At 45.2% G+C, this 27,242-nt stretch overlaps 1 protein-coding gene across 4 annotated transcripts in view; it reads left to right on the plus strand.

Annotated features, from left to right (window-relative positions):
- The window catches only part of Zfat (zinc finger and AT-hook domain containing), a 183,246-nt gene that overhangs the window by 111,517 nt on the left and 44,487 nt on the right, over positions 1–27,242 (plus strand). For all 4 annotated transcript variants that reach the window (XM_059246900.1, XM_059246899.1, XM_059246901.1 and 1 more), the window contains exon 11: positions 4,797–4,885. In XM_059246900.1, coding sequence (XP_059102883.1) covers positions 4,797–4,885 — 89 coding nt within the window. The remainder of the gene's footprint in view (positions 1–4,796; positions 4,886–27,242) is intronic.

Below are 27,242 nucleotides of genomic sequence, written 5' to 3' on the forward strand. Positions count from 1 at the left end.
TTCCTCCCTCAGTATGTTAGTAAAGAATCTAAGCATTTTCTTCTGCTACTGGCGCCATGCTGATGTAGTCACGTGAGTCATAGGTTAGTGGAAAGATATGCATGGCTGAGGTTATGCTGGTGATGTGTAGAACTATGTGGCTGTATGTTTGAGAAAAAGTTGACAATGTATTTAAGAAAACATTTTAGTTATTCTCTAGCTGTAGCTTGCATACTTTACAAGTAAAAATATCTCTATAGTTTGGACTTTAAGATTTAGTAAAATCAGGGTGGAAAGACGGCTCAAAAGTTAAAAGCACTTGCTTGCTCTTTTAAAGGAACGGTTTGGTTTCCAGCAGCCACACTGATTGGTGCATGACTACCTGGAACTCCAGTTCCAGGTCTACCTGATCTGCTTCCTTCTTCCATCCTCTCTGGGAACCCAGATGTACATGACATACACAGATGCATAGAGGTTCCTCTCTCTCTCTCTCTCTCTCTCTCTCTCTCTCTCTCTCTCACACACACACACACACACACACACACACACACACACACACACACAGAGAGAGAGAGAGAGAGAGGGAGAGAGAAAGAGAGAGAGAGAGAGAGAGAGAATGAATCTAGGATTTAGAGTTCGTACATATCAAGAGAGGTATAACCTAGCATTAATATTCTTGAACCATTTGTTTTCTTTTTGCTGCTCTCATCAGGGGTGTTGCCTGTGTAAAATATAAAAGCTTTCTTATTTGTTTCTTGCCTATTTCCACTTAATAAGATTCACAAAATATGTTCAAGTATGTATACACTCGGACACTGGGTTGCTAAGATGAAAGAGACATGGCAGGTGATTGCAGCCTAGCTTGTGAGCAGGCAGTTACAGTGAGCAGAGCGGGAGGCGAACTGCAGTGAAATGATGTTTTGTAAGGTGTGGGTGGAAGGAGTGATGTGGTGGTGGGAGTGGCCTGTGGCTTTGGTAGAAGAAGTCTGTTCACATCTGGGTTGATCTGGAAGCAAAGTCTAGACAGGAAGTAGAGTCCAGGTGCAAACCTCCATGTATGACCCCACTTCGTATGGCTAAGCCCTACCTTTCAAATATTCTGTAACCTTCTAAAACAGCACCACCAGTTGGGGGTTAAATGTTTGAATGTGTATGTCTGTGGGGGCACTTCACATCCAAACCACAACATGTAAGTTCATAGATCTGAAGAAACTACCAGGCATTAGATTTGGGTGACATGGGTAATGCTGGGATGTCTAGACATGGAACCCACTTGCTGAGGATGATAATTAGTCCAGCTTAGGACACTGGGGCAGGTAAGTGGTCAGTCCAGTAGATGGTTATGGTAGTTTGAATAAGAATGGCTCCCAAAGGCTCATGTATTTGAATGTCTAGTCATCAGGGAGTGGTACTATTTGAAAGGGATTAAGAGGTGTGGCTTTGTTGTAGGAAGTGTGTCAGTGGGGGTGGGCTTTGAGGTATCAAAAGCCCATGCCAGGCCCAGTGTCACTCTCTTGCAGATACAGATGTAGAACTCTCAGCTACTTCTCCAGCATTATGTATCCCTTCATGCCACCATGCTCTCCGTAATGAGAATAGTGGACTAAACTTCTGAAACTGTAAGAAAACCCCAATTAAATGCTTTTTTTTTTTTTTATAAGAGTTATGGTGTCTCTTCACAGTAATAGAACAGCACCTAAGACAGAAGTTGGTGCCGGGGACTGGGGTATTGCTATACTAGGCCTGACCATGCTGCTTATTGGTAGAATGTGGACTTTGGAACTTTGGATTAAGAAAGCAGTTGAACGCTTTAAGTGGGGCATAATGGGTCATCCCAGTAGGAACATGGAAGACAGTCATGCTGAGAGCAGTGTAAATTATGAAGGCTCAGCTCAAGAGGTTTCAGAGGGGAAGAAGATTAGCAAGTGGCCTGGAGATTGTTCTTGTGATTTTTTTTGTGAAGAATGTGGTGCTTTCTGCCCTTGTCCAAAAGTCTGCCTGAGGCTAAATTGAGGAGTTTTTGATGAATGACGTTGACAGAGATTTCAAGTGAGACTCATATTGACTGTGTTGTGTAGTCATTAGTGATCATACTTATGCAGATATATAATGAAAACAAGGAAGCTGAGCAAGGGAAAATACAAAATATTTAGTTTAAGGAGAAAAGGAGTAGCAGGAAATGTAACATTGGAGCCAAGTCCAGTGCTTAAGGAGGTGAAAAATTTAAAGAGAAGCCTAATGCTGATGGAATAAAGGGGGCAGTGAACTCAGGGCAAGACCCTATCCAGCTAAGCTTCCAGCAAGTGAAAAAGAATTATGGAAAAGCTTAAGCAGTGAAGGAAACCATCAAAACAGAAAGCTGATAAAAAATGTATTTGAATGAGGGGACCAAGTTCCATCCCTAGCAAGCAGCAGTACTTGGCAGCTTTGGCCATGTAGTTCTGTCTTTAGAGTCAAGGACACAAGAAAAGGGTTGTTGAATCTTACCCCCACCTCCTACCATGGCTAGGGAAAGCTACTGAGGCCAGCTGTATGTCAGCAGTGTTCTTGCATGGAAGCCCAGAGAGGCCATTATGTGAAGCTGTGAGAGTGAATCCTGGATTGTGTTGGAGACCCCAAGATGTTGGAGATGCCAGAGGTGTGGGGTACCTGCCAAAGACAGCTGCTAACAGGGAATGGAACCAGCCCAAGAGAGAGAAGTGGGTTGCAGTCAACAAAGCTGGCAATAGTTGGAGATCTGAAGAGTGTTCTGACATTGGATATGGAGATGCAGAATTTGTAGATTGTCCTGGTGGTTTTCGTTCTTGCTTTGGTGTTATAGCATTTCTTTACTGTGCTCCTTTACCTCCTTTTTGGAATAGTAATATATATCCTGTGGCATTGTATATTGGAAGTATGTGATCTTCCTTTTTATTTTGATTTTACAGGGGATTACAGTTAGATTTCCATGAGTCTCAGAAGGGACTTTGGACTTTGAAGGTGTATTGAGACTGTGAAAGACGATGGGGACTTTTGAAGTTGTTGCGAATGCATTTTTGTATTATGATATTGCTACAAGCCTATGGTGTCCAGGGAATGGAATGTGGTGATTTGAACAAGTATTTATATATTTGAATGCATAGTCCTCAGGGAAGGGTACTATTTGAAGAGAATTAGGTGTGGCCTAGTTGGAGTGTGTCACTAGGACTGGGCTTTAAGGTTTCAAAAGCCCATGCCAGGTCTTTTTGCTCTCTCTTCCTGCTGCCTATGGGTCCAGATATAGAACTCTCAGCTACTTCTCCAGCACCATGTCTGCCTGCACACCACAGTGCTCCCCACCATCATGTTAATGGACTAAAGCTCTGAAACTGTAAGCCACATCCAATTAAATGCTTTCCTTTATAAGAGTTGCCTTAGTCATGGTGTCTCTTCACAGCACTAGAACAGTGACTAAGACAATAGGTGACTTCTCAAATGTTGGGTTGAGGGAAGAGGACTGAGTCAGAGGTGTAGATTTGGACATCAAGTGTGTGCCAGAACTGTGGAGAACAGTCATGTGCAATGATGCATCAGAATGTGGGCCAGATGCGTCAGAATGTGGGCTGTGGGGCATCAGTTTATAGAGAATGATGGACATGAGTACTGTCACCCAGATACTCAGTGACTAGTCAGAGACACATACAAAGGTGGTAGTGATGTCGTACCAAAGAATAAGGTTTTCAGGTCATAGAATGTCAACAGAATCTCAGATAGTAGAATCATCTAGTAAAACCAGGAACAGCATCTGTCATTGGCCCGACCTAGTGGTTACCTTTGTAAGAACAGGAGTCAAGGTCACTTGTGCCTTTCCCCGGTTTGCTTTGACTTCAGGGTTGCAGAGCAGGGAAATATAGGGATGCAGCTACAGAGAGTCTTACCTGTCTGGTCTGAAGTAGCAGTGTGGCGCTTTCCAGAGGAGCAAGGATTTCTTGGGATCCACACTGCAGGGGCAGTAGCTATGTTCCCATAATGCTGGCACTATTAGGACCATTTACTACTGCAGATAGTAGGTCATACTTCTGTTTGGTTACATATTTGTGTGATGGCAAATGGAGATTTTGTTTATTCTCATCCGGAGAAGTGTAATGTGTTCCTCGTATCCATTTCTTTGTTTTGAAATGTACACCCATTCACCCGATTGTTGAATATTTATACATTGCTAAGGCAATGATCTTCTCTGAAGTTGTCTGTGGCACTGCTGAAGGCATGCTGTTGGCTCTCCCACAGCATGGGAGGTTTGCACAGTGATCTTTCTCCATGTAGAGCATCTTTCTGTAGATTCCTCTGATGCTCAGGACCTCATCTTCATTGAGATGCCCTGGATCCTCAATGTTCTGGCTTCCCTCTTCTTCAGGTTAGCTCTGAACTTCCTGTAGACTGAATACTTCTGGTTCCAGAAGGAAGATGCTGCTGTTTCATGTTTCTGACCATGCTGTGGCCCATTTTGCTGATCAGTGTCTCTCCGTCTCTGTCTCTATCTCTGTCTCTCTTGAACACCTCTGTTTTTTCCTCAGTGCCCTTCTCTCTCTAGGTGGCTGGCCATACCTTTTCTCTTCCTGTAGAAGTGTGCTCCAATGTTAGTTACCACTCAGAGCTTTCCTGGGTGAAGCTGGCCCCTCTCTTCCTTCAGTGGTGGGCTCCTTCCTGCTCCTACTTGCTGACAACTGATCATACTTGCTCTTGATCCCCTCTGAGAATCTACTCTTCCTCCTGGCAAGGGCCACCTCTGTGTACTGGCCCCATGACATGCAGGAGCTGCCAGCCTGGCATCGCTCACCTTGTCCTCCGCTTCTTTCCAGGGAAACAGTTCAAGTGCACAGTGTGCGACTACACAGCAGCCCAGAAGCCACAGCTGCTGCGGCACATGGAGCAGCATGCCTCCTTCAAGGTAAGGGGCCTGGGAGGTGGCCGTGGGAATTCCAGCTGGACACACGCCACTTTCAGCCTTTGCTTTCCAGACTGTCATGGGTGGAGTCGATTTTGTGCTCCTTCTTTCCAGAAGCATAGTCTTTCTTTATGCTTTAGAGACCAATTCAAGGAACAGTGTTAGAGGATGCAGACAGAAGACAAGGCATGCATTTACCACTCTGAACTGGGGTGAGCTGGGAGGAAAAGTCCAGGTTTAGGGGCGTGTATCCATGCCTTCAGATCTTGGGCTCCTGCAGGTGCATTGCCTGGTCAAACGGGTGTGATGAAGCCTACCCAGCAGGCCTTTTATGTATGGGAGAGTGGGAGAGTGCTCTGGTGTACCCTCTGCAGCGCCTAGCATGTGGTCAAGCTTGGAGGATGGCGTCTCTCTATCTTTTCCTAATACTTGTATGTGATGTTTCTTTAATGTGTGTGGTGGTATGTACTTAACCAGTCTCTCATGTAATTATGGAGAAGAGGAAAGGTGACCCAGTATGCTTTTCAGTCAAAACTCTGTGTATCACTTCAAGCAGCCTGACTCTTGACAATGCTATTTCTGTTGGTATGTACACAGGGTAATGGAATCTTTAAGATTCCTGACTATGTTGCTCTAAAACGTTTTTTGAAAATGCCTACTGTAAAATTCCATAGAATTATTTAATACTGAAGTGGTGTTGGTCACCACACTTACAGCTCCCACTGACTGAACGTCTCAGGTACTGGCTTTGTGTAACAAGGTGCACGCCTATCATCTTGGACCTCCCACAGTACATATGCTGCTCCTGTTTATTGCATGAGGAACCCGATCCTCACAGTGTAGCTGATCAGCCCTAGTCTTTTCTGACATACAGTGTGATGGCAGCTGCTGTAATCACATTGACTGTGTCTGTCGTTGGTGAGGTGAGAAGAACCTTCACCAGCAGCAACCTCATCCTGTGCTTAGAACAGCTTGTGAGGGTTCCTAGGACTTCTCTTCATGTGATTGAAGGTGGACGTACACTGAGCAACCAGAAACCGAAGGAGCCGGCACTTAAACCACATCCTCCCCGGTTTGTTCCATGCCGTTCATGCTGTGTCTTTCTCAGTGACTTTGGGGAGAAGGGAGGAGTTGGAAAAGCTACCGTCATGCAAACTGTTTTCAGGGAGTTGATCCTGGGTCTGCAGTAAACATGAGTTGCTAAGGTGGAACCCATGTATCACCTGGAGCATCACGTGACTGCATCTTTTAGGTCTTCCATTCTATGCCTGTGTTTTATATAATTGAAATGGGGGGGACTTCATTTCTCATCTCACAGTGCACAAAGGTGTTTCATCAGCAGTTGACGCTTGTAGTCATGCATTCACCATGCTAGAGCACACAGTGCATCAAAGCAGCCAGCATCTGTCTTTGTAGGTGAGAAATTAGGCCCCGTACGGGTAGTTCTTCTAGCTGCTGCAGTCTCTGGGGGCTTTGCATTCACCCTTGGTTTTCAGCTTGTCTTAACCAGGAACAGCTGAAGCAGCCTTTAGCCCTGAACTAAATCCTCGTTTTTCTAAGACTGGACTGTGGTGTAGATGCGTCGGGGATGAATGTGGGATTCATCCTGTTAAACATCCCCACCGGTGGTTACCACCTATTTCCTCTGTGGTGCCCTTGGCATCCAGTGCAGGGCCTGGTGTTGCTGCCGTGAGCTGGTCCCTGAGCCATGGCTGGTCCCCCTTAGGCTTCCAGTAGATTCTGGATCCTCTTTATCAAGTAGTACCACAGCTGAGAATGAAGCTCTCACAGGTTGAGGAACACCACAGCCAGCCTTCCTGTCTGACCCGTAACTTTCCTGTGCCAGTCTGTCTAAGTGAGATTTCTCAGTTAGCTCATACAGCAATATGGAATTGTTCTCCACCAGCCACTCTCATCCAGACAGCAATTCCTCTTCTATCTTCTCCCCTCTCACCCCTGTGTCGGTTTCCTCTTGCTAAAATGGATTGCCACCATGTTGTGTCAAAACAACATACATATTTTATAACTCAGAAGTCTAGCATGGCCTCCACTAAGATCAAAAGAGAATGTTGGCAAGGCCAGTGTTGAAGGCCACGCCCTGGTCTTCCTCCACTGCTGGAGTCCCTTGCAGTCCCTGGCTTGTAATTCTTCCTCTGTTTCAAGGCCAGCAACAGACTGTGTCCCTTCATATCTTCTCTGACTTTCTTTTGGGGTCTGGGGAGGGGATGATGTTGGAGAGATGGCTGTTGAACAACCATGAACACCCGAGTTTACTCCCCAGCAGTCACATGAAAAGCTGGATAAAGCATGTCTGGAAACACAGCACTGGGGAGGTGGAGACAGGCAGATCACTGGATGTGGATGCCTGCCAGCCTTAGCTAAGTCAGAGAGCGAGTTCTGGGTTCAGTGAGAAATCCTTTCTCAGAGCGTAAGGTGGAGATTGAAGATTACCTGCATGGCAGTAGCCTCTGCTCTTCACGTGCCCTCATGGCCACATGTGCAGGGGTATACAAGCATGTATACACACACCACATGTGTACACACACACACACACACACACACACACACACACAGAGAGAGAGAGAGAGAGAGAGAGAGAGAGAGAGAGAGAGAGAGAGAGAGAGAGAGAGAGAGAGAACACCTTGTGTGTGCTGAGGATGTGGCTCAGGTGATAGAACGCTTGCCTAGCATACTCTCTATTTCAGTCCCCACCATGTAAATTTGAAATGGTGGCACATGTCTGTGATCCCAACACTCAGGAGTTGGACACAAGAGGTTCAGAGTTCAAGGTCAACTTTGACTATGTAGCAAGTTCAAGACCATCTTGGGATGTATGACACCTTGTTTCAAATAATAAAATATTTAAAGGCCTCTGTGATGATACTCTTATAACCCAGGTAAAGCCCTTAGCCTATGGTCAGGTGATTAGTGACCTTTGTCTTCATTCCTGTCCTTTAGTTTTTGGTTGTTACTGTGTTTTCTTCAGTGACAGGGATGGACCCAGGCCTCGTGCATTCTAGGAAAGCTAATCCCCAGTCTAATCCTATGGCCTTATTTCCTTTTCAACTTTCATGGATTAGGACATGGGTGTCTTGGGAGGGACACTGTTCTGCCATTCATATTCCCCCACATTTTTTCCTCTCACTTCTGCCTATGGAGGTGCTTTTCTCTGGAGACCAGAAAATGCACAGTATGCAAGGACGTTTCACCTGCCAATGCTGCTAAACATTCAGCTTTCTCATCTTCACTGGTGTTCTGTTTGGCCTGGGATCCTCAGGCAGATATTACGGAACTTGTGCAGCCGGTTTGCAAAATGAAAACAATTTGCTTTTCCTTAGGTAGATTTAATAATTTACCGTGTATGACTTATGGCAGGAAACACTGAAATAAGACAGATTCCTGGATTGTTTTTTAAAATGGCATATTTTCTATTTATGTATTTATTTAGTGTTCACTAAATAAGATTTGAGAATGCTTGTAAATTCCTTTCTTCATAGAATCAAGAATGCTTTTGATGCATTTTTTTTTTTTTTTAAGATGAGCTTGCAGTCCAACAGTAAATGAGATTTTTTTTTAATGGAAGTCACTGCGTCAGCTTTAGCACTGACAAAGCTTTGTTGGGTTCCATGACATAGCTCAGTGGCTTGGTGGTTTGCTGAAAATGCTCCACGTGTGAGTCGGAGCTGAAGGCAGGGTAGAGGAGCCCCCTAGCTGAAGGCAGGGTAGAGGAGCCCCCTAGCTGAAGGCAGGGTAGAGGAGCCCCCTAGCTGAAGGCAGGGTAGAGGAGTCTCCTAGCTGAAGGCAGGGTAGAGGAGCCCCCTAGCTGAAGGCAGGGTAGAGGAGCCCCCTAGCTGAAGGCAGGGTAGAGGAGCCCCCTAGCTGAAGGCAGGGTAGAGGAGCATCCTAGCTGAAGGCAGGGTAGAGGAGCATCCTAGCTGAAGGCAGGGTAGAGGAGCCCCCTAGCTGAAGGCAGGGTAGAGGAGCATCCTAGCTGAAGGCAGGGCCAAAGACCCTTTATGCAGTTAGAAAAGCATTGCCTTTCCCCTCAATATTTTCAGTCATTTCACACTTCATGAAAATAGACTTGCAAACTCCTTGTGACTGCAGCAGAAGTATTGAGTTCCATGCTTTATTTGATCTTCCCCTCATAATTGAGTCCTTTGCTTGCTCCCAGTTTGGGCCGTTATAAATAACTGCATAGTGGACATCTTCATGCAGGAAGCATTTCATATCTCCTAAAATCTAATGGGTGATGAAGTTCAGAGCCCAGCTCATCACACTGAGAAATTACAGACAGTAGATGCAATCAAAATGCATTCCCAACGGCATAGTCTGCCTCAGCCTTGCAGGGTTTGGGGATTGACCTAAATGGGGCAAGAGGGAATGACGAAATGGGCACCCATACAGAAAAGCTGGATTGATACAGGAAAACACCAGAAGTTCCGAAACATAGTGTTTTTATTTTCTAAATCTGAATCGAGGAGATGGGTATATTTATATACATCTGAACTGAACAAGGAGGCAGATTTAGCTAATCTGTGCAGGGGGGGTGGTCTCTGTAGGGGAGCAGTCTCAGGCTGTAAACACCTAGGAAGAGAAAGTTACAGTCCGTATTGCCTGCACACTCTGTCAACATCCACACATGGACCAGGGGAAGGCTTTGACATTTCCCTGAGCCTGACCTGGGGAAGGTTTTGCTATTCCTATGGATCTGAGACACTGGGGTCCTTGACATGGTTGTGTTCATGTCAACAGTACTCCTTCACTCAGGACTTAACCACTTCTTACAAGTAGAGGGCTTCCTCTACTTCCCACAGCAGTCAACACTGTTGACCTTAGAGGAGTGCTAGAGAAGACACTTGGAAGTGATGGGCACCCACTGAGCTGGAGGGCTTAAATAATGGGCTATTCTTTGTGTCCGGCTGCACAATATAATCAGTAATGGTTAGTTCCACGACATCTGTGCCAGTGTTAGACAAGTGAGTATATTTTTCCAGGCAGGCTTTGATTGTAGTTCAAATGCACTCTTTTTTAAACAAAGTCTTGTCTTTTCATCTAAAGAAGATCTTCATTTTGGTGGTATCATATCTATCATTGCATACCAAGTTTGAGAATTAGATGCTGGATTCCCTTTGATCCTGCATCCTGTAATGTTGGGTCTGATTTCTAGTTCTGAAAATTTGGCTGTGCCGTATTTTTTCTTATGAGAGATGTGGGGGATGTGGAGGGTGGTGCTGCTCTAGGTGTGCAGGAGATGAGGGGAAGAGAGGATTGAGGGGCAACTGAAAGGAGATGACTAGATGGGTGTCATAGCAAAGTCTAGTTAAGCATGAATTATAGCCACATATACAAATGGTTGCTCAGATCTACCATTGTAGCTGAGTTGAGCCTTTCTCCATCTTTCCTTGAATTATTTCCTAGCTTGATAGATTAGCGTACTCATTCAAGGAAACAGAGATTTCTCTTAGCATGCTTTTGGGTTATCAAAGCCACAGAATGGAATTTTAAGATTATTTTAAAATTCAAGGAAAATTCTGAGCAGCTAAAATTGTTTTCATATAGTATTTTTTAAAATTTATCTCTTATTGTTATGAAGACTTTTCTCATAGGCAAGTATATGTAAAAAGAATTAGCCGCAAACAAGGGAATAACTTGGGTACATGATAAATGTTCAGCTTCATCGATTAAAAAAAAATCAGCAAAACCATGCTGAGGTCATTTTTCACTCACATCAGAGTTCAAGTACACATCCCACTGCAGGCCATGAGGGAATAACCCTGTTCATATGCTGTTGATGGGAATGAAAATGGTGCGTGCCCCAAGGAGATGAATACAGCAGAATCTGTTACCACTGCAAGTGTGTGACAGATGATATAAAATAGTCACTTGTCAGAATTTTTCTAGTGCATAGATCCTTCCAGATATATGAAATGTAACTGTAGGATTATCTAATAGAAATAGGTAATAGATCCATGTATACCGTAAGGATTAAGTGAAAAATCATCAAACAACAGCAGAATAATCTGTAGCTTCAAAAGAGTTAAAAATATCTCTCTGCTCATTTCTATAGAAAGATGTTTAATCTGTATAAGAAACTGCAAAAGGAAGATTAAAAATGATAAAACTGTATTTCTTATGTTTACTTTCAAGCTTCTGTAAAAATATACACAAAATAAACGGGCACATTATCTACTGGGGAGGGCGAGAATACAGACTGAGTACATGGAAAGACAGGGTTATAGTGACATGTGTGGTGAGTGTACACATATGCATGTTCGCATGTGTGGGGCACATATATGCAGGCTTCATATATGTGTACATGTGCAGGCATACAGTACATCAGTAGAGACCAAAAGCTGACATTGAGTGTCTTCTTCAAATACTCTTTCCCTTATATATTGAAGCAGGATCTTTTGCTGAACCCGGAGCTTACTGTTTTGGCTGGCTAGCTTGCTCTAAGAATCCTTGTCTCTGCCTCCTGTGCACTTAGATTGCAGATCATCGTTCATGCCCACCTGGCTTTTGCATGGGTTCTGAGGATATAAGCTCTGGACCTCACACCTGCCTGGGGAGCTCTTTGTCCATGGAGCCATTTCCCCAACCTATGCCTGATTTTTGAGCCATGTGAGTTAAAAGGGTTACCTCTTTGATATATGTAAGCAAAAACCACAACACTATAAGAAAAAAAAGAGGGCTTCGAAACTAACATCAAAGCGGAGTATGAGTATGTCTCTAGTCTTTGTGCTGTCCTGTATGCGTGATGGTGAACTGCCTTTGGTATTTGAAAACCCCGGAACAATGAGGTAGCCTAGAAACTGCAGGCTTTAGAACCAGGTAGAGGTTGAGTTAGTTCCCAGCAATGCCATTTGTAGGTTGTGTCGTTTAACTTCTTTATGTTAATCTTATTACCTGTAAAATGCTGATGGTGATATGTCTCCTGGTGTTGGAGATATTAAAAGCAGTATAATTTTATGAGCAGGGCATCCAGTACATGGCACCTGGTGGGTGATCAAAGGATGCTGGCTCTATTTTTCCTCCTGTATCTCTTGAAAATGAGTCCAGTTTCACAATAGAACCAAAGGAAGGGGTGTAAACCAGCTGATCATGCCCATATTCTTTTTGTTTGGATTTAATTCTGTTTATAAAGCACTTACTCTAATATTCTCATAATTTTTTAAAATTTATTTCTAGACACTGATGCTCTTTTCTTTGTTGTATGAATTGTCACCTGCATTGAGCAGATGAGGGCCACTCCGTTGGTGCCACTACTTGCCATCTAGTGGACACTTGTGGGCTCCTTTGTTCATGTGAGCCACTGTTTCCCTCTTTGAAAACTTTCAGCAATGATGTGATTATTTCAGAGACTGCTGTGAGGAAATAGGATGGAATGACTCTGCATAGCTGTCCACTCTGACCATAGTTGTGCAGAAGGCTGGAGAGGGCACCAGCTTTCTCTCTCCATAAGGGGCGCCAGGAGCTCTCTCTAAGGCTCATTTCCACTTTCCACACCAATTTGGCTTCTCTGTAGTCAGCACTGTAATCATTATTGGATCGTGGAAATGGGTAGAGAGTGAATTTCTAGCCCTAGGGGTGCTCTCAGTGAACCAGAGCCCAGCCATTGACCTTGACCTTGGCGCTTTCCCACATGGTTCTGATGTAGAAGCTTGCAGGGCTCCGAAGCCACTACAGTGGGTTTGGAGCTTTGGGAGGAAAAACCGTTCCGTTTGGAGCACATTCCTGTAGACCTCCTACACTACATTTGTTTCTGTGTGCGTCCACCTACGTGGCATGCGTGCTAGCCATGGAAGCCTGTGTGTAACCAGTCGGACAATCACAATGTCTTAACTAGAGTGCCCAGTCATTTATGGTTAGTGCAACTGCTAACATGCTGGAATACTAAGATCAGCATCTTCACATGTTCTGGGAGCACAGTCAGGACTTTGCTTCCAGTGAGGCAAAGCTCTTGAGCACCAACACTCCTGGACATCACTAGGCTGCTGGATCTCTAAGCATGAGGCTGTCAGCTTGACAGGTCTTCACAGAGTGGCTGGCCACTGCATGTTCATGTTGGCCCTCCCCCACTCATGCTAGACACACAGTAATTTCCCCTGAAAGGAGGGTGATTGAGGCAGTGCCAGCTGCAGGCAGAAGTGACAGACACAAGGTCACCCACAGCGTGCTCTAGTGGCTTTTTTTGGAAAAGATTTTTGTCTACACTGTGTTACCCACAGGTAGGGCAGGGAGGACCTGGAGTCATGTCCCCTCACATGCACCCATGGGAGAAGCACTAGTGTGCAGTTGGAGGAAAGCCCTGTGTCTTACAGCAAGGCCTGCCCTCATGTGCTTTAAACTGTCTTAGAATCCAGACCTGTCACTGCTGGGTGATCTTGGGCAAGTCCCTTAACCTTTTTCTAAGTTACCTGTTGCTTAGGAATAGAAGCAGTACCTTGGCTACCTCTGTACCCATTGACACTAGTAAGAAACTAAGTGAAAAGGACTTACCACGTGGTTCTCAGATGTTGGTTTCCATCCTTTCTCTGCCATCTTCCTTGTCACGGTGAACTTACCTTGACTGTGCACACTCTCTTCTATCATGGTTCCATTGCTCAACATTCTTGGTATCTCAGGCGGGCTCCGTCTGTTCTTAGAGTTATAGTCACATGTTCCACGGATGTGACAGTTTCCTTAATGGTGTCCTCTAACACAAACGTATAAATATACCACTTGGCGGAGAGAACCTTTTACCAGGTGTGTTTTCCATATGGCATTCTTGTGAACGTCTAGTCATGCCCTTCTCATCAGCCCCGCCCCTTCCTGCTAGACCCACTGGGCATGCTTTCCAAATCTGCTTCCTGGCAAGGGTCATCATGCTCTGTATTTCCCTGCCATTCTCTCCTCATCACTGCTGCCCACAAGTGCTTTTCATCACACTGATACATGTCACAAGGGCTCAGCATCGGAGAGACTTTGCACATTAGCTCTACCCTCTATAGAGCTTCAAGGACATCAGGAGTCTCCTGGCCTCTGGAGCATAAGTTTTAAAAAAAGTGGTGTGTGAGTTGTGCAAGTCTGCAAAGAAAAATTCAGTCTGAGATCAGCACTTTTGAAATATGTACCTTTTGGAAACTGTTCAGGGTGGCTGAATGCTGAGCCATCTTTATTTAGCTCCCTTTGTTTCTGACACAGCATGTGACCTTCTTAGCCATTGGTCCTTCCCTTTTGGGGGCCAGAGAGCTCTTAGATATAGCTGAGGTTGAGAATTGACCCATCACCTCGACAACACACTGTCAAATTTATATTTGATATGTGTTAAAAGAGGTTGAATCCTTGACAGCCAGTGCCATGAGTCTTTTGCGTTATTGCAGTTGAAATTTGCCTGGCCACAGCATTGTCACAAAACTGAATAGAGGTACAGGAGACCTTGATCTCTAAACTCATTGTCATTGACAAGCTTTTTCCAACTCTTCCATATGGAGTATATCATACCACAACTCAACAACCAGAATTTTCAGAGACAAAGTAGGAACAACTAAAGAATCTAGTTTTTATTGAATCATTTGATTCAAAGTAAGTGATATGATCTGGGTACCAGGCACTTCTCTGTCAGGCACTGTGCTGGGTGCACAGGCTTCTAGGCTGAAGTCAGGCCTCTGTCTGCCAGTTTCATAGGTCCCTGCAGAGCCAAATGTGCATTAAAAATAATAGCCATTGTGTGGAGTATTAGGAAAAAGTTATGCCTAGGAGCTGTGGGAACTCAGAAGACCAGCACAACAATTGTTCCAACTGCATTTTTTTAAAGTTTTATTTCAGCTGAGTTAAGATTATATTATTCTATTGATTAAAATTCATATTTTTAGAAACCTGGAGCATGATGGTAACCACAAGTCAGAGGGAATTTGAGCAGTACTCAGTAGAGGAACAACAAGGGTTCAATGTCCACAAGCCCATCAGTGGTATAGTGATATGAATTGTATGTTTATATGTGGGGAGAATTGGAGCATATGTGGTTTGCATAATTAAGCAATCCTGGTCCAGATGTGTTCCCGCTAATCCTTGTCTCTGGATGTTCTGGATGTGCTGCACAAGGTGGTCAAAGAAGCCCTTATTGCTTGAGAGGCCAGTTGCCTCTCAGGAGAGGGTTACTTTGCTCTGTGGTGTGACCTCAGCCTCATGGACAGTTGCCCTTAATGGGAAAGGGTCTGCCCTATGAAGTTCCTCATTTAGGAATCTAAGGTGACTCAAGAAGAAAGTTTAAGGATAATGACTTACCTGTTTTCATCCAAAGTAAAGGAGACAGATAGGAACAACAAAGGCAGGAATGTCAGGCTTTCATCCTGCATTTACAAACAATTACCTTGTAGGTCCAAGTTGCAGAGCCAACTAACTCCCTTTAGCAAAAGCAGTTGCTAAGCACCTGTATCATAATCTCTTGTATTCTGATAGCGAAATAAGTGCCAAAGGCCTTTGTAATATGATCACAGCAAGCTGCAGTGAGGTATGCTTGGAGAAGGTAAAGGGTGTGTGAGCATACAATACATGAGAACAGATATTCAAAACTGGACAGAGATAGTATTTAGGATGAAGTCAGCCTTGGAGGTTGTTATGTAAATAGTTTATTCCTGGCTTTCCTTCTAACCCCTGTGACAAAGGGATTGGAATTGAAGATAATCTCCAGTAACTAGAATGGAAGACAAACATTTGTAAGCAATTCCAGTTACTAGTACCCCCAAGTGATCCCACAATGCCAGTTGTCGGGCATTGCTATGTAAAGTGTTTTATATGCATACTTTACTTTGCCCTGATAACCCTTCTAGGCAAGTATTAATATCTCCATGTTATAGATCAGAAGACCAAGGCCCAGAATTGAGTAAAGGGGCATGAGTTAGGAAGACTACAGTTTTCAAGGAATGGTACTTGGGTTTTGATCAATGTCTTTTGACATAATGACTCCATCCGTTAGTCTATGCCTTCAGAGCTTGGTGACTTTTTACCCCTTTGTCCTTTTCCCACTCACTGCCTTGATGATGTACACCCATGGGTGTATGTTTAGTTATCAAAGTTCAAGCCCAGAATGCTGACTGAGTACAAATTAGCAGCCAGAACTCTTACCAAGTAAGTGGAAACCACAGAACTCATGGGCAGCAGGTAGGACTAATGTGGGGTTTTGTGGCAGTTTCTGTTTTGCGTTTCTGTTCTGAATTTGAAGGACAGTCAGGGCTCTGGTACTACATTTGTTTCTCGTATTTCCTATGAGTGTGGGGAAGGGTGTGGGAGGAAGAAGGGAGGTGTGCACCTGGGTGGCACATGGGCCCCTTGTTAACTGGCCTCCAGCTACCGAGCCTGTGCTAAAGATCGTCTGTGTCATCTTCAGTTACGTTGTGCTTTAGATCTTTAAAGCATCTCTGGAAAAATGGGAACTGGATAGTCTTCGGTTAAATTAAAGTCCTATCCATCTATGAGTATGCAGTATATTCTCTTGAAACATTGCATTTTTGACCTCACAAGTGATTACCAAAATAATAACAATAATAATAATAGAATAAAATCAATAACCAGCCAACGCTAAAGATTCTTCTAAGCTCTTGCACCAAATGCAATTAGTGTGGATTGATTTACTGTTACTTATCATGATGAGTTAATTGCCTCAAGATAAGCTGTCTTTGAACTTGTGGTACCCGTGGCCTTAAAATATTTATTCTTTTAAATTGTGTAATTTGTCTCTGGCCTTATTTGAAAACTGAGCTAGCTCTGTGCTTTTTAATTGATATGAAGATCTGACTCTTGTTCTTTGGATCTTTACCCTGGGATTGGTTTTGTTCCTGCCACAATTGACCCTGGGTAGACCTGAGTCCCACCTTTGAATGATGGAATTCTTAAAAGAGACAGGAAAATTAGAACAACTTTTCACCCCTGGCTTGGTAAACTTGTCTTTGAGACTCCCAACTTTCAGAATGTCTAGGAAAGAAAACAAAACAGCAGCAACAAAACTTCTACCATGCCAAATCTGCCTGCATTGTAAGGAAGGAATTGCATTTTCATTCATGCCTGTATCCTGTGAGCCTCAGAGCTACTTAGACATCTTTGGTACAAATATCTCTGAAGGCTAGTCACCAGGAACAAGAGTCCGGGAAAACCTCCGGCCTTCCTGTGCTTCTCGCTGTAATGTGCATGTCTCTCCGTGTCTGTCTGCTGTGGGATGGTCTGTATGTCAAGTGTGTTGCTGATTGGTCAATAAATAAATCACTGATTGGCCGGTGGCCAGGCAGGAAGTATAGGCAGGACAAGGAGGAGAATAAGGCTGGGAAGTGGAAGGCTGAGTCAGAGAGACACTGCCAGCCTCCACGATGAGAAACAGCATGTGAAGATGCTGGTAAGCCACGAGCTACTTGGCAAGGTATAGATTTATAGAAATGGATTAATTTAAGCTGTAAGAACAGTTAGCAAGAAGCCTGCCACGGCCATACAGTTTATAAACAATATAAGTCTCTGTGTTTACTTGGTCGGGTCTGAGCGGCTGTGGGACTGGCAGGTGAGAGAGATTTGCCCTGACTGTGGGCCAGGCAGGAAAACTTAAGCTACATCTGTCTGCTTCTGCCCTCTTGCTGCTCTTTTCTTGTCTTTCTTCTCTGAAGCTCTGTGTGCTATCACAACTGTATACGTGTCGGTGTGTGCGGTATTCACAGGGAAAATGTGGATTCCCCCATGGCTGCAAATACCAGCCAACCAGCTACCAGCCCCTCAACCTCAGCCTCCACTGCTCTAGGCAGACCCAGGGCAGCCACGTGACCTGTCCCCACCCCCTTGCTCAGCTTGTCCCTGTGCCTCACTCTTGCTCTGTTATACTTCCAGAGGGCCACATTGGTCTCATCTCCTTCAGGCCTCAACCTTCATGCTGTGTTTCTGTAGGTTTAATGACATCTGGTAAATACTATAGTCACTTCTTTTGATGCTAAGACGTAAGTTCTGTGAGGCATTGGGCTTACTTTTTGTTCTGCTTGCTACACTCAGGCAGCACTTTGTAGGGAATGATGGGTACACTGTCTGCTCATCTTTTATTATTATTTTTTTTACACAGGGTCTCACCTAGGCCTGGCTGGTCTCAAACTTGTTACATAGATGAGGATGACCTTGAACTCCTAATCCTCCTGCATCCACCATCTGAGTAATGGAATTACAAGTACTGGGCATCATGCCCAGTTTATGTGGTGCTCGGCATGGAAGCCAGGGTTCTGTCCATGATAGCCAAGCACTCTGCCAGATAAACTGTATTTCTAGCCCTAGTTACAGGTCTGTAGGCTGATAGATTCTTCCTGGCAGGCTTCTAGGTGGAGTGTGGGATTTTGAGCTGCTTTAAGAGCTCAGAACCACAAAGGGCCAGGATCCCACACACCTTCTATTGTATTGCTGGGTTCATTCTCCTTTCCTGTGTAGGCTTGAGCCCTAGGTTTGTCCTTCTCACAGTAGTGAGACCTGCAAGATTAAAAGTGGATGTAGCATATGGGAGTGCTTTGGAGGGGAGATGCTGTGCACTTGCCTTGCTCCTAGCTTCAGTGAGGCAGGCCCTGGTTAGTGCCAAGGCCCAGAGAGGGAGTATAGCATGAGGCAAGGGCCTGCTTTTCAGCAGAGAGGGAATTAGATATCTGTAAAGTTGTTTTCTTTGGTTGGGCCCTGTAAGCCTTGTTTCATCATTGTATCGCGTTAAGGAATATTAAAGGAGATTCCTGTGGAAGGCACATGTCTAATCCATTCTGGTGTATTCTTTGGAAATCGAGGAAAATGTAGTTCCTTGTCAATCTTCAGTTTTGCAGCAGTGTTAATCTTGTCTGATCTGCAGTCTGGAGTCAGTGGGAGCATGCTGGTGGTTAACAGGCAGTCCAGACAGGGGCTGTACAGAGCCGGGTCACCAAGGTGGGAATGGGAAGGGAAGGGAAAGAAATGGCTGATTGTGCCACCAGCACTCCAGGTGTTAGAAATGCCGTTGTAGAATGATATCACATTGATGCTGTCCTTTGAAACCCAGAATCATCTGTAAAATGAAGCACACTAGAGTGGGAAGGTTGCTGAAGTCACCCAGCTGATGCAGCAGCAGGAGACATTGTTGCTGAAGTCACAGTTATTTGCAGTAGCCTTGATTGATCTGTGTATCAGTTGTGGGGTGGGGGAGAGGAGGAGTGGTGCCTGAGGTTTGGAGTCTGGCCCTAGGTCAAAGCCTGGTTTGATGGTGACTGTCTGAGAACCCTCTGCAGCAGCCTCTACTTTCTTCATCTGTAAAATGTGCATATTATGTTTTTCACCCTAGGTGGCAGGCAGGCAAGAGGGACTTAGTGGCCACTCTGACTGCTTTCTTTGTTATCATCAGTGGATTTGAGTCCCCTTCATCTCCTCTTCTGTTCACTTAAACATAAACAGGGTGGTCCAAGTGCAGGTTTTCAGGTAAAAGGGATGCCATGTGTTCTTTTGCTTTAGATGAGGCCTTTTGCACCAAAGATATCCATCTGGGCCATCAGTGAGAGTCAGTTGCATAATTCATTTTTTCAAAAGTTTCACAGAGGTATACATTGTACATGGAGCCTATTCCCTCCACACCCTGCTTCCTTTATCTCATCCCCCAATTATTCTCCTCCATCACCCTAGACAGTTTCAGTTCAGCTTTTATGCCACATAAATGTCCATGCCATTTGGAATGTTTGTTTTGAGTTTTGCTTCTTTATTCAGCTGCATATTGATGAGACAGAACAGGGTTCTTGCTCCTGGTTCTAATCCTCTCATTTCTTTGCAGTTGCCAAGTCCTTTGGCTGCCGAGTTCGGCCCTGGCCAATACAGAAGCATAAATGATTAAGCTCTGATGTGGACTCTGGGAAAGGGTTGTAGGCCTGGGGGTTGGGGGTCAAGGTGGACATGTTGATCGAAGTTGCTCTACAGCTATGCAGGTTTTGTTCCCACTTTCCCGGGTGACAGACCCCAGTGAGGAGGAGAACTTGCTCTTTCTAGAGAGCTGGAAAGGTTTCTGAAGCCTAGCAGAACTTTCCTTGTATGTCATTATACTCTGGTATGTGAACCTAGGGTGTGTGTTTATATTGGTTGGGTATCCCAGAAGTGATCAGGTTCTTCTGTTTGTGACTGTAATGAGCTCTGCTCTTATGAGCTGTCAGCACATGTTCTCTGATGCCTGTGTCCTCCAGCTCCTCTGGGTGACACATGCACAGGGTGTGCTGGCTGTGGGATCTGCAACTTCATTAGGTGATCCCTGGTTGCACTCCAGAGTGGTTGCAGAAGTGTGCAGCAGCAGCAGGAACAGCAGCAGCAGCAGCAGCAGCAGCAGTAGCAATGCATAGATGCCCATGTCAGCCCGTAGTTTGGTGTGAAGAGTTTTTCATTGCCCTGCTAGGCATGCTGTGATCTCTGTACACTTTCATTTCCATGGCTGTCATGGCCATGAGTTTTCTTCCTCCTCTCCCTCCCTGCCTTCCTTACATCTTCCCTAGTAAATAACAGCTCAACTGTTTCTTCATTTTTCTTATTTATTTTAAAACTGTGCGTCAGTTTTTGGTTATATGTTGTAAATTCAGTCTCTCATTCTATGACTTCCACTTTACAATGTCTTTATAGGTCTTTAATGACTTTCAAGAAGACATTTAAAATGGGTTCTTAGGTTTTAGGGTACTGATTTTAGGCTGGTTGGCTGGGCATCACATGAATCATTAACAGACCGTGACAGGTGCCTGGCTGCTGAGTCCCTCCAACCCTGGCTGCAGAGAAACATAGGTGTCCTGATGTGGACTCTGCTAGCAGAAAGTTGGAGGCCTAGGGTAGGGGCAGGTGGACATGCTGATTGCAGGGGTTCCTAGTGAGAAGGAAACTGGTTCTTCTGAGAAAAGTTGGGAGGTTTTTTGACATGTCATATGGTGAGTTAACATGCTCAAGGAGTGAGTGTGAACATATGTGATGAATCTGTCCAATATCAGGCACAAGATAGCACGTGTACTATTAGTAACTTACGGATGAAAAAAATACTGGAACAATCAATTTTGGCTTAAATCTGTGAAGTGTGACAGCATAATCTTTCACAGCGTAAGTGAAATCATTCACTTCGGTAGGGATGGGAAATGCCTTTAGAGAACGAGATCCTATGAACCATGCTTTGTGGATGATGTTTGATGCTTTGCCTGTAGTGAGTGGGTCAGCACTGAATTCATTTTGGGCTTCTTCATTCACATGGCTTCAGCTTTTTGTCATAGAGACATAGCATATAAGATATCACATCCCTTTCTTTTCTTCCATGTCACGTGGTATTAGGATCAATTGATTAATGAGAATATTAAGAAAAAAACCCACATAATATGGCCTAGACAGCTCAAGCAGAAAGGAGCAAGGTCAGAATGACAGAGATACCTACAAAGTAGATCATGAGGTACCTCAGAGGGACAGTTCTATCTGCCCAGGCCCGTGAAGTTGTCTTAGAGTTTAACAAGGTAGAGCAGGGTGAGGTGGAGTGTCTTTAGAAAAGAAGGAACACTCAAAGATGTGAGTGGAGCTGCAGGGTGATACTGCATGGAGTGAGCTATTGTGCACCTGTCTCATATCCACCCAGCTCTCACAGCACATGCCTCAAGGTCATGTGGGGCTTTATACATGCCTTGCCCACCAGATGCAGTGACTGCTTTATCACAGGAAACTCTGAGGAGGTCATCTGAGGCTGTGCCTGCCCACCTCTCTGTAGGCTTCCTCAGACTCAGGAGCCACTGAGCAGGAGAAAGTGGGGGGACTTATAAAGAGAATGATGGGTGAGAAGCAGTTAGGGGTGTGGCCCAGGACATGGTACGTGAGAATCAGGTCAAAGTGACAGTAGTAAGGAAGGATAGGATGTGACTGAACCACCCCAGTGACTGGGGGTGACCGTGGAGAGTAGTACAGGCAAGGCTGTGGACAGACATGGAACAGGCAGGCCTGCAAAGAAAGCACATTCCCCCATCCCCCCAGAGGGCAGAGGGAGCCACAGCTTGAGCAGAGGTATATATGGTGTGAAAAGATTATTCTCAGGAGGTCCAATGCAGAAGGAGCAAGGAGTCTGGGCAATAGGGTGGTTTGTGCTGTACAGGTGCGGGTCAGATTTCTTACCTGGCTCTCACTGACTGTCTAAACTCCTCTTCCCTTCTGGACACTCTGCTGCAGAAGTTTAGCTCTGGGTCTGGGTCTGTTTTCTGTCTTGATTGGTTAATCTATTTAACATAATGTCTACATATTTCTGATTACGTGACAATGCGTTCAGTTGTAGAAAGCAGGGAAATGAAGCAATGTAAGAAGAAAAAATTAAAGTAAATATAACCCGAGTTGTACTTACTTAATCTCTTGGTATATTATATTCCATTTTATTTTTTTTCGTATGCCTACAAGAATCCCGGGTGACAGGGTTGGGGATTTAGCTCAGTGGTAGAGCGCTTGCCTAGCAAGCCCAAGGCCCTGGGTTTGGTCCTCAGCTCTGGAAAAAAAAAAAAAAAAAAGGATCCTGGGTGACTAATGTATCTTCGGAGTGCAGAAGTAGGCTGGAGGGAGTGCTCATGTGTCACAGGTACAGTCAGTGCCTTCTCTCCTTTCCTTGGGTGCTGTCCTTGGTGCTATCAGGTCCATACACTGGAAAATAGCCAAAAGGAACTCAGCTCCTTGGAGTGCATGTTTTCATGGGGAGAGTAAGAGGCAAAGTGTGTGTCATAGTACAGGATAGTGAAAGCCACAGCAGGGAGTCATTTCAGTAAAGCAGTTGGGAGATAGGAGGGGATGATCGCTGAGCTCATGGAGCAAGACTCTAAAAGAAGTGTGTCTGGGAGAGCTGGGGTCCAGGGAGAACACCCCAGTTTCTGCAGTCATCACTTGCCATCAGAACTCGGGATGGAACAAGAGCATAGACAGGCATGGATTTGAATACTGCCATCTCAGCCTGGCAGTGGTGATGGAGAGGGGTCCTGGAGCACACTGCCATCTCAGCCTGGCAGTGGTGATGGAGAAGGGTCCTGGAGCACACTACCATCTCAGCCTGGCAGTGGTGATGGAGGGGGGTCCTGGAGCACACTGCCATCTCAGCCTGGCAGTGGTGATGGAGAGGGGTCCTGGAGCACACTGCCATCTCAGCCCGGCAGTGGTGATGGGGGGGGGGGTCCTGGAGCACACTGCCATCTCAGCCCGGCAATGGTGATGGAGGGGGGTCCTGGAGCACACTGCCATCTCAGCCCGGCAATGGTGATGGAGGGGGGTCCTGGAGCACACTGCCATCTCAGCCTGGCAGTGGTGATGGAGGGGGGTCCTGGAGCACACTGCCATCTCAGCCTGGCAATGGTGATGGAGGGGGGTCCTGGAACACACTGCCATCTCAGCTGGCAGTGGTGATGGAGAGGGGTCCTGGATCACACTGCCATCTCAGCCTGGCAGTGGTGATGGAGGGGGGTCCTGGAGCACACTGCCATCTCAGCCTGGCAGTGGTGATGGAGGGGGGTCCTGGAGCACTTAGCAGCACTGTCAGGCAAATAAACTCCCTGGCCTTTTTACAGTAACTGTGTTTTGACAGTTTTTTGTTCTTTTTTCATTATGTTTTTTTTTAATTAAATTTATTTATTTTACATCTCGACCACAGTTTCTCCTCCCTCCTCTCCTCCCATTCCCTCTCCTACCTCCTTTCTGCCCACCCTCTCCAATCCACTCCTCCTCCGTTTCTGTTCAGAAAGGGGCAGGTCTCCCATGGATATCAACAAAACATGACATATCAAATTGCAGTAAGACTAAGTACTCCCCTTGTATTAAGGCTGGGCAAGGCAACCCAGTATGAGGACTAGGGCCCCAAACGCCAGCAAGAGAGTTGGAGATATCCCCTGCTCCCACTGTCAGGAGTCCCACAAGTAAACCAAGCTACACAACTGTCACATACATGTAGAAGGCCCAGGTCTGTCCTATCCCATGCAGGCTCCCTGGTTGTCGATTCAGACTCTGAGTTCCTATCAGCCCAGGTTAGTTGATTCTGAGGGTTTTCTTCTGATTTCCTTGACCCCTCTGCTCGTACAATCCTTCTTCCCTCTTTTCAGTAGGATTCCCTGGACCTGGCCTAATGTTTGGCTGTGGGTCTGCGTCTGTTTCCATCAGTTGCTGGATGAAGCCTCTCTGATGACAATTGGGGTAGGCACTAATCTGTGAGTATAGCAGAGTATCGGTAGGCATCATTACATTGACATTTTTTTTTTCTCTTGTGTTTGGTTCTATCTTAGGTCTTTGGGCCATCCAGCCTCTGGGTCCTGGAACTCAGTCAGTCTGACAGTATTTTTTAACCTCCAGATTTCAGAGGAGGAAACTAACACATCAGGGGTTAGAGGAAAATGCCCAAGTTCCATGGCTCACAGGAGATGGTGGGAACCATCTCCTGATCCATAGCTCTAAGGGGGCACAAGGACACAGAAGGTCAGGTACTCCACGGTCCTGCCACCAGCTCTTGTTTACCATAACTACTTGCTCAGTGTTGGTGGAGCCCACCTTGGCCAAGGCCTTGTTGGGTCTTTAGCAGGGACTTTGAGATCCTTGAGCAGTATATTCCACCTCCATCCTGGCTTCCTTCCTCTTCTGCTCTGTGCCTGCTGCTGCGTTCTCTGCTCCCATCGCTATTTCTGCAGGGCTTCTTTCCTGGTAGCTGTGGGCTTGTCATTTCTGATTGGGAGCAGGCAGTTGAAGAAATCAGTAGGACATCATGAATTGTGCTCTGCACAGTCTTGCTAGAACAGGTAAAAATGTGGCTGTCTTCTTGACATTTCAGTGTTTCCTGATGCAACAAAAACGAGGCTCCGTTCTATCTGTGTAACTGCTGTGAAACTGTTCTCTTGCTGCGGCTGTTAATTTCCTATTTCTTTTCTGTCATTTTCTTCTATAACATGTTGACTTCGAAAATAACAGTGGTGGTGACAGCTCACACAGGAAATACTTATCATGTGTCATATGCTGTATTTATAGTATCTTACTCCATCCTTGCAGGAGCCAATGTTATATCCATTTGATAGATGAGAAAAGAGAGGCATAAAAAAGGTCAAGAGGCTTTCCCTGGTGATGAAATGATACAGCTTAGACTTGGGCCTGCATTGGCTTCAGAGGCTTTTCTCAGGCTTTACACAGATATCTCTCTCTCTCTCTCTCTCTCTCTCTCTCTCTCTCTCTCTCTCTCTCTCTCTCTCGTTTGTGTGTGTGTGTGTGTGTGTGTGTGTGTGTGTGTGTGTGTGTTATTGTTTTGTTTTAAGAGACTTGCTGTGTAGCCCAGTTTTGCCCCAAAATCATGATGCTCCTGCCTCAGCTTCCTGATTGCTGGTATTAAAGCTATATACCATCATCAAATGTCTTTTTGTTCTTATTATCTTTTAAACTCTTACATTATTCTAGCATCATTCTTTTTCCTTGCCTGTAGGTAGTTTTGGCTGTACAAGGAATATGTGCTCTAAATTCCTTGGGCATGTTTAGTTGAATTCATTGCTGTACTTGAACTTGGTCAAAGGTTTTGGATTTAGCTCAACATGTGTCTATGTCAGCATTTGCTCTTGCATCTGTTTCCTCCTGTGTTACTTTAGGCAGGTCACATAATCATTGTTAAATTCAGTTAACTGTCTAAATGAAAAGAAAGGAAGGAAGGTGGGAAGGGAAGGAAGGAAGGAAGGAAGGAAAAGGAAGGAAGGAAGCAAGCAAGCAAGCAAGCAAGCAAGCAAGCAAGCATTTCCAGTTTACAAGATTGTTGTGAGGCCAAGCAAGTACATGGAAAGTATCTCTTGCCGTGGATTGTATACATGTGGATTGTATGAGTGGTCCTTTATGTGTTCAGGTCTTCAAGCTTATGCAAAGAGCATGTTCCTGTAGCAGTAGGGATTACCTCCTGAGGTCACCACAGTGGTAAAACATCTCATAAATCCAAGTATAGAGTCTGCGGAGAGGGTAGCTCAGATAATGAGGAGAGAACTAGGTATGGGAGCAAAAGCCGTCTGTAGGTGTGGCAATGACCCGATGGATCTAACTCTGCTGTAATCTTACCTCTGCTTCCTAACATAACACTGGGCAAGTGATAGCTTGTTTATGCACATATATAAGCATTTTATTTGTTGTGCCCAGATCGCGACCCCCAGAGAGACCACCAAAGACGAGCATGCTGGAATGCAAAAGCAAGGTTTAATTCTAGATATCCAAAAGCAGTACAAGCCTAGGCAGGGACTTCGTCCAATACATCCAATGCAGTGGAGGCTGGAGGAAGTGCCCACCTCTCTGCAACCTCAGTTTTTAAAGGGAAAAATCACAAGGTTACATCATTTAGGGGTGCTAGTACAGATACAATTCTGATTGGCTCGCTTCTAGGGGCTTTCTAGAAATCATGGCTTAATCTTACTTCTAAGGGGGTGGTTGCCCGCCACCATTTCTCATTGGCTGCCCTCAGGGGACATTTCTGTGGTCAGTTACCCTGGAAACCAGGGAGAGGACATTCCATACTCAGGCAGTCATTACCTCGTGACTACCTTGTGACTACCTTGTGACTCTGTACTTTTACACTTCCTGGTTTCTGGAATCTAGACTGACTGGTTTCAGTAACTAATGGCCTATTCCTAAAAGGAGAAATCTTAGGCCTTAGTTTTAGGGTGAAAGCATTTTGGTCTTATTTCTAAGATGGCTCATTTTGGTCTCACATTATTAGAAAGGATATTTTACCTCAGTTGATTATATATTTTACAGCGGATCTGGCCCTGAGCCTGATATATTACCATTCTCTCTCTCTCTTCCCCCCCCCCCTCTCTCACAGTCCCTCTCTCCCTCTCTCCCACACACACTGAAGTAATTTATCTGTTCTTTTCCCTTTGCATCTCCCTAGTTTCTTCCTACTTCCTACTGTTCTCTTGCCTCCGCTGGCTGTGGGGGAGATGGAGACTACCTAGTGACTGGCTGTATGTAAATCTGAGCTCTGAGATTCCTTGCTGGGCACTGTGGAGAGGTCCTGGCAAAGTGGCTTCTCCTGGTCAGCACACGAAGCTTGAGTATAATCTGGAGCCTGTAAGAGCCAGGCTCTCTCTTCTCTGGCATCGTTTAGTACTAGGCATATTTTCATCAACGTAAAAGTATGATTGTAGACAAAAGATGGATGTTTAATTGGGTGTCTCCATGACAAAGCTGAACGTAGTTGATGGCTAAATAGACTGTGAAGGTGCTGTGACCTTTGAAAACAACTTCTGTGGTCTGATTATCCCACCATCAAAAAGAAGTGTACCGGCTGTTCTCTGACTGCCGATCACTTTGCTAACTCACTTAAAATGCAGCACTAAGGAAATGTCTTCAGTGGCTTGTGGTGTACCTCATTGGTTCGACC

Source organism: Peromyscus eremicus, chromosome 20 (genome assembly GCF_949786415.1).
Source record: "Peromyscus eremicus chromosome 20, PerEre_H2_v1, whole genome shotgun sequence".
Taxonomy (NCBI): Eukaryota; Metazoa; Chordata; class Mammalia; order Rodentia; family Cricetidae; genus Peromyscus; species Peromyscus eremicus.